This window comes from Chaetodon auriga, chromosome 7 (assembly GCF_051107435.1).
Source record: "Chaetodon auriga isolate fChaAug3 chromosome 7, fChaAug3.hap1, whole genome shotgun sequence".
In the NCBI taxonomy this organism is placed as follows: domain Eukaryota; kingdom Metazoa; phylum Chordata; class Actinopteri; order Chaetodontiformes; family Chaetodontidae; genus Chaetodon; species Chaetodon auriga.
This window is the reverse complement of record NC_135080.1, coordinates 11,983,712-11,998,917: the sequence shown is the minus strand read 5'-3', so window position 1 is coordinate 11,998,917 and position 15,206 is coordinate 11,983,712. Positions and strand designations below refer to the sequence as shown.

The following is a 15,206-nucleotide window of genomic DNA, read 5'->3' as shown; positions in this document are numbered from 1 at the left end:
TACTGTATTTTCAATTTCACAACACCTTACCGTTGCAAATTAAATCACAATGCTGATGTGATCTGATTTGCCATGCACATATGCACAGACTGAATCAGTATAAATTAAGCTGGGGAAGTGGTTGTGGAGGCATGAACTGGATGAAATGACATGGACAAAATATATATTGCCCACAGTCAACAACAAATTGATACAAATTACCGTCTTTTTAGCTTATATTTGTATTGATTGCCTCAGACATGATGCTGTAAAAAGCAATTTATATCCGTAAGGGCATGTAATGGTTTCAGGCTCTTAAATTTGTAAGGGGCTGCAAGCTGTAGACTGTCACATAAAGAAGAACAAGAAATTGAGTGAGAGAAATAGAGGATAGTGTAAAGATACCGAGGAGACAAATGTTAGGAGCAAAAGGGGAGAAGAAAGAAGAGGTTGTGACGGGGAGAAGGGCGCTCATTATGCTGTCAGACCATTCTTCAATCAGCGCAACAACAAAGCTCTTTAAGCTGGTGCTAAATTTGATGACGACATGTGCTTGGGACAAAGATTAATCATCCACAGGGAGGTAGGAGTTGTCCCCCGACACACACATCTCTCTTACCCTTTTCAGAGCCGTGGCAGGAAGCGGGTAGGATGTAGTGTCAGGCAAGGTGGGCGGCATTGGACCTGTCAGAGCATCACTGATGATGTTTCATCACGGGGTCAGACCGTGTAACAGAGAGAGGAATGAACACAAATAGGTTTCGATCATGTCTTTGATTGGAAGCCATCTGGGGCTTCAGACCAGGGCGCATGTTAAAGGATGATTATCTCACCAACGCTGAGGGTGGCTTTAGTTTTGCAATAATCTATGCCGTTTAATTCTGACTGTTGACTGTTGTCTGTGCCAAGATCTGAAGAGTCATGAAGTCAGTGAACAACCAAATCAGATCAAGTCAGTTTCCAGCATCTCAGGTGTAACATTCATTCATTGACATGGGTGAAACAGACCATGTGGACTTTTTGCATACTGTGAAATGTATATGTCAGCTGTTATTCACCCGCAGTTTATCTGTTCAGATGATGGCACACACGCCTGTTCAGTCTGTTTTCTGTCAGACCGCACTCACACCCCAGAGCACTCAGGTGTACTCTGCGATTCTTTTATGTCTATTCATTTTATCCTCATTCATTCCTTCCTCCCATGGTTCAGTGTTCCTCTTTATTCCCTCTGTGTTTCTGTTACCAGTGTGGAAATAATATGAAAAAGTATACAAGGAGACTCAAGTGTCAGGATTGCTTTTTGTTGCAGAAGGAAAACACATCATTTCTGCCGAGGCGCTGCCTTTGTTAGTCAAGTGCAGCGTCTTTGTTCTGTGGACTGTTGCTGTAAGCTGCCATTTGTTGATGTTTTTTCTCTTCTAGGTAGTGGGAGAGTGGCGCTTTAGCAAGATCCACTGTGACATCTTTGTCACTCTGGATGTGATGATGTGTACAGCCAGCATCCTCAATCTCTGTGCCATCAGCATCGATCGGTGAGTTCACAGATTGTTTAGTCCTGCCTGTCATGCTTCCTGTATTGATTTTTAATGGAAATCTTTACCTGAATAACAGAGGGGAACTGCTACCTTTTAATTGCAGTCAAAGCCTGTCTGTCTATATACAAACTAAATGTGTTTTCCAGACATTGATTTCAGACCATAAACCTTTATTTCTTCTATATTTATATGGAGGCACATACCCAGCCTAATTAGTGGCCTCCAGATGTTTCAGGGTTAGAAATGTGAATTTCTCAATATGACAAATTGACATTTTGGACCTTAAAAGCATGCAAAACCTAATGAACACCTGTACAACAGTTGTGTATGAGTATGAAATCTAATGGTTAAGATGTGGACACCTGCAAACTGTTAGCACAAAATCCAGGTTTTAGTCACAGATCATGGTCCAGTACGACACAAACAATACAACAGAGCAGTATCTTCAGTTACATACGACAACAACCACAAAAAGAGGGAAAGACAGAGGAACGCCTCAAATGTTTAACCATTCAATAATTTATCTAAATGCATACATAAATAAAAAAAATGTATGCTTAAAAAGATCAATTAACACACATTTCACAAATACACAAAAAATATCATTTTCTAAGTTGATAGATGCTTTAGCAAAGAGTATCTTATCTATGTACTCAGCAGACAAGGAGCAACGTTCGCATCAGAAGGTCTTTGGCTACCTGATGAATTTCAGTCCAAAACTGACTTTTTAGTTCGGTTTCTCGCTCTTTCAACTCTTGAGTAATCTTAAGCATCTGGCTCTTTAGCTGCTCCACTGTGTTCACGAGCAAGTCGCTAACTTTAGTTTATGGAGGATTTTTAGAGCTTTTCACCGCTGCTTCTGAAAAGGACGCTATGAGAGCAATGAGAGAGTGAATCAAAACAATAAACTGAAAGATGCTAAAACGCTCTGTGAGCTGGTTACTAAAAGCGACCCCTTGCACCTATACATGATCTTGTGATTTATTGTAAGTGCAAAAATCCTCATCACAGCAGCTATAAATAAGTAGGCTACACAAACAAATAAAGCGCTATTTAAAGCATCAGTTCATGACAGCACCTGTTTTGTCAGAGGACCTCGTCCTCCCGGATTCATTAATGTCATGTCCCAAAATAAATTCACTTATTTAGTTGTGTAACTGGCATGATGGCTGTGATTAATGACAGCACCTCGATTAAAGTAGATCACAAAGCAGGGCTGCGCAGGAAAGCTGTTTGTCTGAAGGGCATGTAAAGCTCCAGCGTTCGATAAAGAAGCGTAGGAAGTAATCATGTAATGCTGACAGCTGGAATACGTATTGAAAGTGTTAGAGATCGCTGTATTCTAAATGAGGCACTCATGGACAAGTCCAAAGAATGCCAAGGACATAACATTGCCCATATTTCCATTTTATAGTATTCTGTCAAGTTTCATTTTACATGATTTTCTGCTTGGCTGCATTTTCATCTTAAAACCATGTGCAAAATAAATATTCACCACAGTCACACGCGTACACGCAGTATCAACTCCTATTGCAGTGATTGAATTAGAATGCAAATGTGTCGCATATGTAGAGAAAACCTTATTGGTTTGAATAATCCCAGGATGGATGATTGCTTGTGTGTATTTGAAATGAAAGCTACAAGCAGAGAGGAGTGGCAGCAAAATTAACATTTAGATATTATTTATGTGACGTGTGTCTTCTTACCGCGTATTCGTGAATGCAAGTCACGGAAAAGATGAGTGAGACGGCATCCATAGTGTCCACCCTCATGACACTGATTTCTAAAAGTTCACATGAGAGCACAGACGAATTTCCAGTTTCCTTTTATCAGTTCAGCAGCTCCAGGCAGCATCGTAATTTATAGATCAAAGGATTGTTTCTCTCTCTACGAACTTTGTTCTTACTCACCATTGTGGATTAAATTGGGAGGTGATCATGATATGGGCTCTTTGTAGGGGAATCTTTGTGTATTCACTCCGGGCGGAAGCACATATGAGTGTCGACAAGTCACTTTTGGAAGTTTGTGACCAAAGGGCACAAGAGAAAATAGTAACTGTAATGTTGAAAAGATGAAAAGGTTGCAGCCTCCAATAAAGGCCAATCAAATCAGCTTCTCACATCCCTTTTTCAAGAGAAGATGAATCGGTCTAAAACAAAACTGCTTTGGTGTAGGAGGTGATATAAATAAACACATGCCAAATGAGATTTAACAGAACTCCAATTATGTTGCCAAAAGGCAGACTGTTAAAGAGGAACCACAAAACATTTCCCTGTTGTGATGCTCTCAGTGAGTCATAATGTGCACTAAATTATTTTACAACACAGTGATGTCAGAGCATTTGGGCTTCAGCTTGAGTGACGTGCTGTATAAGGGCAGCCTTCACCTTTGTTGTGCAGAAAAACAGACATCTGTGTGTTAATTGTGCCCCAATATATATCTTTTATGATCATACAAATTACAGATGGTGTGATTGAGGGGCAAACCTTCAAAGAATTTGGATCATAGGTGTTGCCTTTAAGGTGCCAACACTTGCTGCACTATGCAAAATCGCACATCCGTTTAATAAAAAACTGCAGCTGTAATATCGTCCCTGCTGCCATTTATGGCTACTGTGATTTAAGCATCTGAAAGGAAAAGGCCTCTCTGCACATTTTTATACTCCTGGTAACAATCAGCCATTAATCTAATATTGTGCAGATTCTTCCACATTAAACATTATGTTTTAATGTAGATGTGTTCAAAAAGTTTTCTTGTTAATAAAGTTTAGATTCAGTGTTACTCACCGAAACCCGTCATGTCTATCCTTGCGGCCTCTCAAAGAATGCATTTCCTTCCTCATAAAAGATTCACAAAGCTGACCTTATAGACATTTTCTTGTTTATATCCTTATTTATTGGCTTGCAGTATTCTTCTTCTCTGCCCTAGTTGGCACATGGCTACACTTCTTTGTGTGTTGCTGCCAGTAATTGCCCTTCAGTAGATTTTTTTTTAGTTCAATTTTATTTGCAGCAAGGTGCCAAATCACAACAAAAGTTATCTGATGACACTTTTCATACAGAGTAGGTATTTACCATATTCTTCACAAAAGAACCAACAATTACACTATGAGCAAGCACTTGGCCATGGAGGCGAAGAAAAACTCCAATACAACCTGGCACTGGGTGGGCGGCCATCAGAGAACACGCAGAATAGTGTAAAACTGGTGGCAGGAATGTGCATCGCATTGCCCACATGCTCTCAAGCATGTGTCCTTATGAGCATGCATTATACAAGCAAATTGGATTCGCACTCGTAAAAACCTTGCTCCGCAGTGCTTTTCTGACTGACCTCACAGGGTGCCTTTAATGTCAGATCTGTATAAATATGAAGGAGAGAAATCTCAACATCAAGGCCTACGTGTTCTAAGAGAGATCTGTGTTTGCGGCCCTATCAACCAAAACCATGACAGAGCGACTTTGTGTTACGTTTTCCTCTTTGCGGGCAGAAGTGCAGGCTCAGTTTAACAGTTTAATGTAGTATTTTTCCTGTGCCTCATCTTTTCTGCGTCTCAGCTGTGCTATCTTGGTGCAGCCAACCCTAACCCAAAAATGTGATACAGGAGCCGAAGGACAAAAAATGTATCTTAACTCCCAATGAAACCAGTCATATTTTGAAAATACGCTTATCTTTTGGCCTTTTACCAGCACTGTGCACCATCACTCTTGCAACAAGCCTTGGGTTCGGAAAAACCTCTGCGTACTGGTTTGTTTACATCTTGGTACAGTGTGTTGCATAATCCATGATAACACACATGAAGTAATGCAATTACCTGACCATCCTGTCTTGTGTGTTTGCATTAAAAAAAAACCCTTATCCACTTGGTTTTATGTCTAAAGTCCTTCAAACCAAATTAGACAGAAATCAATGCATGGGACACTGTAAAAAGCTGTGCATTTCCCGGTGATTACAGCAACATCACTAATAAGGTCAACTAGCAAGGTTAAATGATAAGGCTTTTCCTGTGAGAGACAGCCTTCCTCACAGTTCCATCTCTTCATCATTTGCCGCTTGCAGACTTCATGTACTTCGTCCTCCAGAAACATTTATGTTGAACTTGCCATACTTCCTGTAGAAAAATGTCAAGTTTTCATAGATTCAAACTAAAATGGCTTTTCTTCCTTCACCCCTTCAGTTACACAGCAGTTGCAATGCCAATGCTGTACAACACTCGCTACAGCTCCAGGAGACGGGTCACAGTAATGATCTCTGTGGTGTGGGTGCTGTCTTTCGCCATATCATGTCCCCTGTTGTTTGGCCTAAATAACACAGGTAAGACGGAGTATAATGAACATCTGCTCTAGAGTCTTTCAACAGTTTCTCATGTTAGGTGGCTAATGGCTAGTTCATACAAACACACATATTTTAGCTTTTTCTATATGATTTGGGCTTTTGTCCACACAGTTTTAGTTCACTGAAAGAGTTTCCAGGGTGAAGATATTCAGAATCTCTGTTTGCAGTGTTGGCACGTAGGCAGGGAAAACTAAGTTTCTGAGATGTGATGACAGAGTGTGCACCGTTATCTCCTTTGTTTACGTGAGGATTTTGTGCAACGGCAGATGCGCCCAAAATAGTGCTGGTGCTAACCTTGCTAACAAGACCTTTTACAGGTTTATACATAAATGTACAGTTACTCTTCCACTTTACTGACCAGCAGAGGCGTTAGAATGCGCTACAGAGGTCACTGCTAGCGAATCCCACACTCCCACGACACAGACCCCGCCACAAAACCCTGTTTTTTACTGTGTATGTGTTGGCATAACTTGGTAGAGCAGTAGTGGCGCTGTACTGTATTATTCAAGGGTACATCCACTGCATAGTACAGTACATAATGCATGTTGTAGACACATACATTATACACTGTGCATAGTGAGCTGATCTTTTAAATGCTTGCCCATATTTACATTAATGTTGCATCAACCCAGACTTAATCCCAACATCAGTGCCCATTTGCGGTTATAATAATACTATACAGCTGAGTTACAAAAGAAAAAAAAAAGCTATCAACAGGCAGTTGTCCATGCTGGTAAAACCATTACTTCATACTGACAAGTAACTACTGTTAGCAAGCTTTAGCCCTTTAGATTTCTTTTTCGACAGAACAAGGGCTTGAACAGGGGATTAGAGTTAAAGCGGTTTCCAATTGAGGGCTTTTTAGACTTGTTGCTGACCAGCTCCTGTGGCTCGCAGCCTGTCACTTTGAAGCTCCACTCATCCCTTTGAGTGTCTTGATGTAATGTCGATTCTGCCAGGACTCAGACTTTTAGATACGTGAGCCCCACAGCTGCTTTCAAGTGAACAGCAGCTGCAGATCTAGCCAGCGCGAGCTGCAGGAAACATGAAAGCGGAGACCGCTGTGAGGAACCACTGGAACAGAAGCAATTTGAGATTTGTTTTTTAAGCTACAGCAACTCATCTTAAAATATTTCTAGCAATTGATGGAAAGATTGTAGAGCTGTGGAGGACAGCAAGTTTGTCACAGGTGTCTACTGATCATTTCAAAGGCAGATTATCACAACCTCAGATTCGTGTTGTAAATGGATTGCACTGTATGGAGTGCTTTCACCAAAGGGTTTCACAGTGCGCCTGTCATTGACCCATGCACACACACTCACACATACACAGTTTGTGTCCATGCATGTTCCATCTTAATTGGAGTTCAGTGAGGTGTACAAGGACTCTGCAACATGTGGACGGTGTATAACCTGCATAAGGTTGGGGGCTTGCCAGAACTCGGTTATTTTAAAGGGTTACTGTCAGACTTGTGAAAACTCCTTTCCAAGCTACAGAAGATTTTATACAGCTCTTTTCACGGGCTGCGTAGTGCTCCTCCTCGCAAGTAAACATAATTTCATATGTCAAATTGTGATGCCCTTTTAATGGTCAACCCGCTTTACACCCCGAGGCACAGCCACCTTGAAGTGTGAAGATAGCAAGTTGTTAACATGAACCACACAATTACTGTGACATCTACTGTAACCATGATGACTCAGTTGTTATCTGTGCCTGTGTGGCAATGATTGTTGCCTAATCTGAAGCTGCCTCTGGGGTCTGAACTTGGCCCATTCTGGTAGTGAGGCCAGGACGGCAAAGACTGTCACCTCAGTGTGTCTGTTCTGGTGTGAAGGGAGTTAAAAAAAAAAAAAAAGTCAGTGATGTTGCTCAAGGCAATTTTAGCTGACTTTAAAAGTCAATCAGTGAAATGCAAAATTAATAAGCAACCAGCGCAGGGAGATGAGAATTTCGATATGATCTCTACATTTGGCACCAGATAGAAGCCCTGTGGCGGCATGTGAATGACCTCCAAGTGAGGCAAGAGTAGGAGAGAATTTCAAGAGATATAAATCAAAGAGCAACCCTTGGTTCTGACAGCGGCTGCAAGTTCAAGCCAAACTGTTCAACGTTTTATTGTAGAAAGTTTTCCAAGAGTCACATTGACGAAAACACACAAAAAACAAATTTAGATGTAACATAAGAAGCAGCCTGAAGCCTTTCTTGACCCTGTGCTTTTCTCCACAGCTACTCGTGACGAGTCTCTCTGTGTGATCGCCAATCCGGCCTTTGTGGTATACTCCTCCATCGTGTCCTTCTATGTTCCCTTCATCATCACTCTGCTGGTTTATGTCCAAATTTATGTGGTCCTGAGGAAGCGCAGGAAACGCGTAAACACAAAACCAAAGCAGCGCGTCTGTCAGGCTGTCGACCCTGATGTGGCCGCTTCGCTGAAGGTGAGCTGCTGTGGTCGGTCTCTGTTTACAACTAAACGTTTATGACTTCAACATGAAACACAGATTGATTGAAACTTTTATTATAGCGAACCTCTTTATCTCTCAGTACTGTCTGGACACTTTAAAATGATGTCTAAATCAACCTCTAAGAGAGGGCTGTGTGTGCATTCCACCCATCTAAAGCAATGAGCTTACCGTAGACCACCTCTTTGCAGGCAGAAGTGCAACCTCAATTTCGTTTAAAAACATAACTTATTAATACTCAGTGAATGTTTTAGAATAATATCTTCTTAACCAGTGTAAAAAAAAAAAAAAACATCGGAAGAAAAAAAAAAAAAACTCTTGCCCTTTCAGTTCATTTGTTCCTTTATGAAACTGCAATCAATAATTTTCTCAACCCAATTATACTTGATGGGTTTATGGACAGGCATTGTATTACATAAGAATATATTGTAAAGGAGAAAACACAGACAAGAAGAGAATTGATTTTCTTTGAAAAAAAACAAAACAATGGATAACACTCAAGGCACGAGATTGAAAGGGCAAAGCTCAGTTACACCTAATTTTAAATGTTTTTCTTCCCCTGAATCACTGAAATGAATGGCTCCATTCAGCAGGCCAATTTTAATGTTAATGTTACATTCACAGGCATGCTTCGGTGTCAAAAGCCGTCACGCAACTTTAGTTGCAATAGCCCTCAAATGACCTTTGGCTTTTCTGGTTATTGATTTTACTGACATGCTGAAACTCAATGGGATCTGCACAGGAAGTCAAGTAATGCTCTTGATCCAGCGCACTGCATTAATCATGCTCATGCGTGGCCTTACAATGTGGTTTCTGAGTGTGTGTGTGTGTGTGTGTGTGTGTGTGTGTGTGTGTGTGTTAAAGATTGAGGTCGGGCAAAATATTTATAAGAGACATGAGGGTTTGCAGGGAATATAGACTGCACACTCCTATATAATTTAATGATCTGTGAGGACATTGTAGGGCAGCATATTGACAGATTATGTACGTAATCTTTATGGAGTAAAAGAACATAATTTACATAAAGTTTCACTTGCGCAGTTAAATGTTGGATGAATTTGTGTCTCAGCTGACACTTTCTTACAGTGTCAGGTTAATGGACTTGAAGCTGCAGATCAGATTCTTGCTAAACAGTCTTTCTGTGGCAGAGCTCGATGTAGCCTCGTTCGACCCGTTAGGCAGTGGGACCTGTGCTTAGACAGCCCTTTTTGTCAGTTGTGCTTTGACTTTGTATCCTCTCCTTGCCTGACACAGCTGTTTTCATTCCAGGATAAGTGCACTCATCCAGAGGATGTGAGGTTGTGCACCATGATTGTGAAATCTAATGGGAGCTTTCCTGTCAACAAGAAGAAAGTGGTGTGTGCCCTTTTTTATTCTTTGTTTACAGCTTTTTTTGTTTACCCCTTAAAATGTTTAATTGTTTGAAATATATTTGTTTTGCCCGTAAAAGATTCAGCAAGGTGTTACCTTTGAAGTTTTGCTCAATTTCTTCTGCTTCTTTTAATACCTATTATTTCAAATGTAAACCATTGTGTAATAACCACATGAAAAATGACCATTTAAATCCATATTTTTCTGCTCATCCTCACCTTGCTCAGATATTCATCAAAGATGGAGTCACTGAGGGAGACGATCTGGAGCTGGATGAGCTGCACAACAGCGGCGGCAGCCAGAAGCAGAAGCAGCAGTCGCAGTGTGCTCTTGCAGACACTCCTGCCACCAGCCACCAGCTACTGATGCCCAACAAGGCCAACGCTAGCCCCACCTCCACACCTCCCACACCCCCTGAGGAGGGCCAGAAAGCAGAAAAGAATGGAGATCCTGCAACAGAGGCCCTGGGGGATCCGGCTCCTATTGTGGCCAAAGCCTTCCAGACGCAGGCGTTACCCAATGGCAAGACTCAGACCTCTGTGAAGACCATGAGCAAGAGAAAGATCTCCCAGCAGAAGGAGAAGAAGGCCACTCAGATGTTAGCCATCGTCCTCGGTGAGCTTGTTCACTTGCTACTTAAATGTTTTTGAAAATGTTTAACTTGAGTATACACATAAAAGTGGAGCTGATGCTGTTTATTTTGCATTTGTCAATGTAAAAAACATTGTAACCAGTTACAATAACATGGTACAAATGTATTCACGTGATCATATGAAAATGACACCACATTACAATCATTTTGCATGTGTTGCATATGTCTAATTTCTGGAAATATATGTGTATGTGCAGAATGTTTATGGACGTTTGTGTCCATATGCAGGCGTGCATGTAGTCCTTATGTGTATGCTTGTTTGTTTGTCTGTCTGCCATGTGCACACATGCATACAAATACAAGGTCAGCGCTCAGTGATCACAGTTTTGGTTTTGTTTCGCTTTTTCATTATTCATTGAGCATATTAAAATTAATCAAAATCTGGGTTAAATTAATCATTCCCACAGCAAAATAACTAGGATTTTGTTGTCAACTTTGCACACTTAAAGAGCAACACGCTGTGATTCCGAATTTAAATCAGCAGGAGACTCTGTTAAAACTCATCAAGACTAAATATTTGTTTCTGTTCTAATTTACCACAAGCTAATCATGAACTGCACAATTTAGAAAACCGCTTTTCTTTTGAACAAGCTCCCAGCCATCTTGGGTCCTTGGCTGCCTTTGCATGTGTTTTTATTTCCATCTCAGATTTTTGGGCAAGACCTAAAACTGAGCTTGAAAACAAGTCCGGCCCTGATGCAACAGAAGGAAATAGTTCTGATACTTTATGTCGGTATTTTAGCCCAACTCCTCCATACGGGATGTCACCCATGTTTGGATGTCTCATATAAGAGCCTTGTTCTTCCATTTTCTGACTCTCTTTTTCTAATAATTCTATTTTTTCTTGTATTCCCTCAGGTGTATTCATTATATGCTGGCTGCCATTTTTCATTACACATATCTTGAACACCCACTGCACAAAATGCAAGGTTCCCGCTGAGATGTATAATGCTTTCACTTGGCTGGGCTACGTGAATAGCGCCGTAAATCCCATCATATACACCACCTTTAATGTCGAGTTCAGAAAGGCGTTCATTAAGATCTTGCACTGCTAAACTGCAGCATCACTTGTCCAATCAGACTGGAAGAATGATGAATAAAAGCGTCTCTTCTGGAAAATACCTCATCCTGTTCAGGAAAATGCACCGCAGGGGGAAAATTGTGATCTGCTTTTTGAAGATATGGAGCTGAGTGACTGCCAGTGTCTTATTGCAAGGCACGTTGGCTCCATATGTGAATTGTTTGTGGAGTCCCTGTTCTCCAAATCACTGAATGTAAAACAAGGAATGTCTGTAACAACGACCTGTTTCATGGCAAAAGAAAAAAAAAAAATCTGACATTGTTCTCTAGAATCATTGTGCTTGTCACGTAAGGAGCCATCTGTGTATACCACACACATACAAGTTGCAAACTGCTATATATTGTGTGTGTATGTTATGTTTTGATGATGGAAATATTCTGCAAATCTTATAGATATCAAGTCAGTGTTCATCGCAGTGTTAAAACTGAAACGTGAGCTCTTAATCTGTAAACTAATCTAATCTTAAAATTACTGATTGGAATGTGTGTTAAATACAAGAGACGATTTACTTGCTGTATAATGTGGCTATGCCGATATCCACACATTTGCAATTTTATAAATTGAAAAAGCATATATTATTATTACTATTATTATTGTTGTCATTTGCTGTACATAGTCTTTCTTAACACATTAACTGTGATTATATGCCTGCAATGGAAATGTGATGCATGCTACACTGCTCCTCGACTTGACTTCTCATGAAATGTATGTTTAACAAAAAAAAATTACAGAAGATGTCGAATAAACGAAATTATGAGACACTGTAAAGTGCCACATGAATATCAGTGTTTGCCGTGTGTATACAGATACACCTATCAATGACTTGTCATTATTCTGCAGCCTCTCTCTTATTCCCCAGACTGGTTTGCAATTTCAGTAATGTTGTTTACTGGAAGTAATTCTGAGCACTGCTGCAGTGGAGTTGTTCCGTAGCAAACTAATGACCTGTATGTGGACTTTGCAGCTTCCAGGTATAATCATGTGGACTTGTGCAACCCCCTGAAGCAGCTCCCTGGGGGCCTTTGCCGAGTAAGAATGAGGTGAACTTGGCAAAACTGAAATAATAGTTACAGCAATACATCTATGTGTGTTTATTTGGGCGACAAGTCCTGCATTATTTTCAGTTCAGAAATAAAGACGTTATTATCAGCAAAGATATGTTCATGTTTTGATGAATATCAGCCTCAGAGTACTGTAGCTTACGTGAAATCACAAAACTCTGTAATTGTTGGGCCCTATATTAAAATCTAGACAAGAAATAAAGTCTGCAAAAAGTGCTTTTTTTTATGATGGAGTATTTGTGGGAAATTTGTCCCAGTGCTGAGTCCTGAAATCTGACGGTCATTTCTGCTTTCCAATGGCTCCCAATACTGTAGGATGCTCCCTTTTAGGAAAACTTTATTACATTTAGAAAAAGTACATTTATAGCCCAAACAGGGCCTCCAACATGCGCAGAGGTATCAGAGTAACACAGAGACCATTTATTGGATAACACACACTGATATCTAAATGAAATAAAGTACCTTTTTTTTTTTTTTTAACGGAGCATTCTACAGTGTTGTGAGTCCTTGGGACACTCTAATATTTGTGTGTGTGTGTGTGTGTGTGTGTGTGTGTGCGTGTGCGAGTGCGTGTGTATTGAGAAGCTGAGATGTTCTTATTAGTAAAGGTCATTTTGTTGTTTGCGATTAAGAAATAAACATGGCTCAGGTCCTGTCTGCCTGGCGACACCTGAAGTTGCTCAATGTCCACTCCGACCTGTAATTTTGTCATCCTTATGGTCCATGCTGTAATTTTACGTGGTGTATTTCTATTATGTGCACGTGACATTTATTGCATGTCTGTCTTGGTTCACTCCTCTGTTGTTCTTCCTGAGGTTTCTTCTTCTTTCTTTCTTTTGGGGAGTACGGATCAGAGTAGAGTCTCTAACGTTCGATTGTGTCATATACTGTGCAGATTAAAAAGCCCCTTGAGGTTGTGATTTGTGAAATTGGCCTATGTAATTAAAATTGGCTTGTCTGGATTTGAAACATTGAAAATAAAACTTAACAGTCTATGAGGTGTCGTGGAGACAGAGCATATAGTTCAGCAGTCAGAAGACACTGACAGTTGATGGATATCACCTACACATGTCTCAGACAAGGAGGCATGATGTAACGCCTTTGTTGTGGCTGTGTACTGCAGTTTTTCATGAGTAGTTTGAGGATAACATCAGTCTTTGTGATGACCAATGTCAGACCAAGCAGCATTGCATCAATGTCAGGAAAAAAAAAAAAAATCTGTATTACAGCAAGTTAACACGAAGGACAAAGCCAGCAGCAGCAGCAGCAGCAACAACAACAACAACATGATATTCCCGTAATGCTGTTAGCAATCACCGAGTCCGGCCACAGTGACAAAGGAAACAAAATGAAAAGTTCTTTCTTTTCAAGGCAATTCATCACTCGTGGTGATGCTGCTGCAGGTGGCAGAGGATACTCAGGGAATGCCACCTGTTTTTAGTGAGATGCGACTGAATCTAAAGAAACTAAATTGTTCCCCACTGATGAATGGATGTCAGAAGACAACAGTTTTCTCCAATGTTAGCAAAGTTGCATGACTAGTAGGAAGCAGCATGAAAAGTGAATATTGATTGTAAAAACACTGATTTATTGCATTCGTCTACCTTGTGGAACATTCTCCGGAGGTGAAAGGTGATTACAGATGGTAGCCTGCTAGCTGTAAAGTCGTGAAATTGTTTTTGAAACTTATCCGCTTTTTCTTGTGCAGAGAGTTGGATGAGAAGGTAAAGCTTGATCAAGCAGGTGTTAGCTTAGCTTAGCATACACACTGGAAACAGAGGGAAACAGCTAGCCTAGCTCTGCTAATGAGTGATCTTGAATTGGTGCCTTTGGACAGAGCCATGCTAGCTGTTTCCCCCTGTTTCCAGTCTTCATGCTAAACTAAGCTTCTGTCACCTGCTGTCTGTCTTATATAAAATGGACAAATATGAGAGTGAACTTCTCATCCAACTTTTGGCAAGTAATTAAGCGTGTTTCCCAAAATCCTGAACCATTCCTTTAACTAAACACACAGATTCTTTAAGAATATTGTTCTGCTGAAGATCATTTGTAACCCGAAGGACTTTCTTTCTTCCCTTTTCTTTCCTGATGTCCGATACCAGCCAGCAACAACATACAGGGAATACAAACTGTTGTAAACTCCTGATTGCAGCTCCAAACTTTCTAATCTCTTTTAATTTCCTCTTTTCTTCTACGAACAACAACAGAATCAGTAGAGAGGGTGCTTCTTCAGTCCCTTCAGGCATCACATGACTGATGTACGCTGTGACACAGCTTAATGGACTTCCACCATCTTCTAGGACATTTGGATTCTATTTGCCCCCCGACAAACACTATCAGATGGAAGAGCCAGGACAAGAGTTTTTTGGCTACAAAGAAAAGAAAAAACAATCATTTCGATTAACACAGCCACAGGAATCTCACTCCGTGCACCATATTTCACTATAGGTGCTCCAATGGGACACAAGGAGGTACAAATCTGAGTTATCTGAAATATTCATGTTAAAAACAGTATGTCATATTGCCCTATTCAGTCGCATGCAGTCTTCTTTCACCCTGGTTCTGTGCGTCTGTGTTGCTGTCAGAGATTCATAGATGGTCCATGTGTACTCTCTCTGCTAGATATCGTCCTGTGTGACATGTGTATACAGGGTATTCACATAATAAAATCCTTAGGGAAAATTTCCCACACCTACATGCTGCATACTCCATGTCAGCACTCCGTTCTTCATAATA

The 15,206-nt window shown here is 40.6% G+C and overlaps 1 protein-coding gene across 1 annotated transcript in view; it reads left to right on the top strand.

The window, feature by feature from the left end:
- drd2a (dopamine receptor D2a) overlaps window positions 1–12,686 on the top strand; it is a 37,680-nt gene extending 24,994 nt beyond the window's left edge. Inside the window, exons 3-8 of the mRNA XM_076735953.1 lie at window positions 1,402–1,511; window positions 5,689–5,825; window positions 8,073–8,281; window positions 9,575–9,661; window positions 9,904–10,291; window positions 11,187–12,686. Of these exons, the coding sequence (XP_076592068.1) occupies window positions 1,402–1,511; window positions 5,689–5,825; window positions 8,073–8,281; window positions 9,575–9,661; window positions 9,904–10,291; window positions 11,187–11,383 (1,128 nt within the window). The 3' untranslated portion in view covers window positions 11,384–12,686. The remainder of the gene's footprint in view (window positions 1–1,401; window positions 1,512–5,688; window positions 5,826–8,072; window positions 8,282–9,574; window positions 9,662–9,903; window positions 10,292–11,186) is intronic.
- The last annotated feature ends 2,520 nt before the right edge of the window (window positions 12,687–15,206 follow it).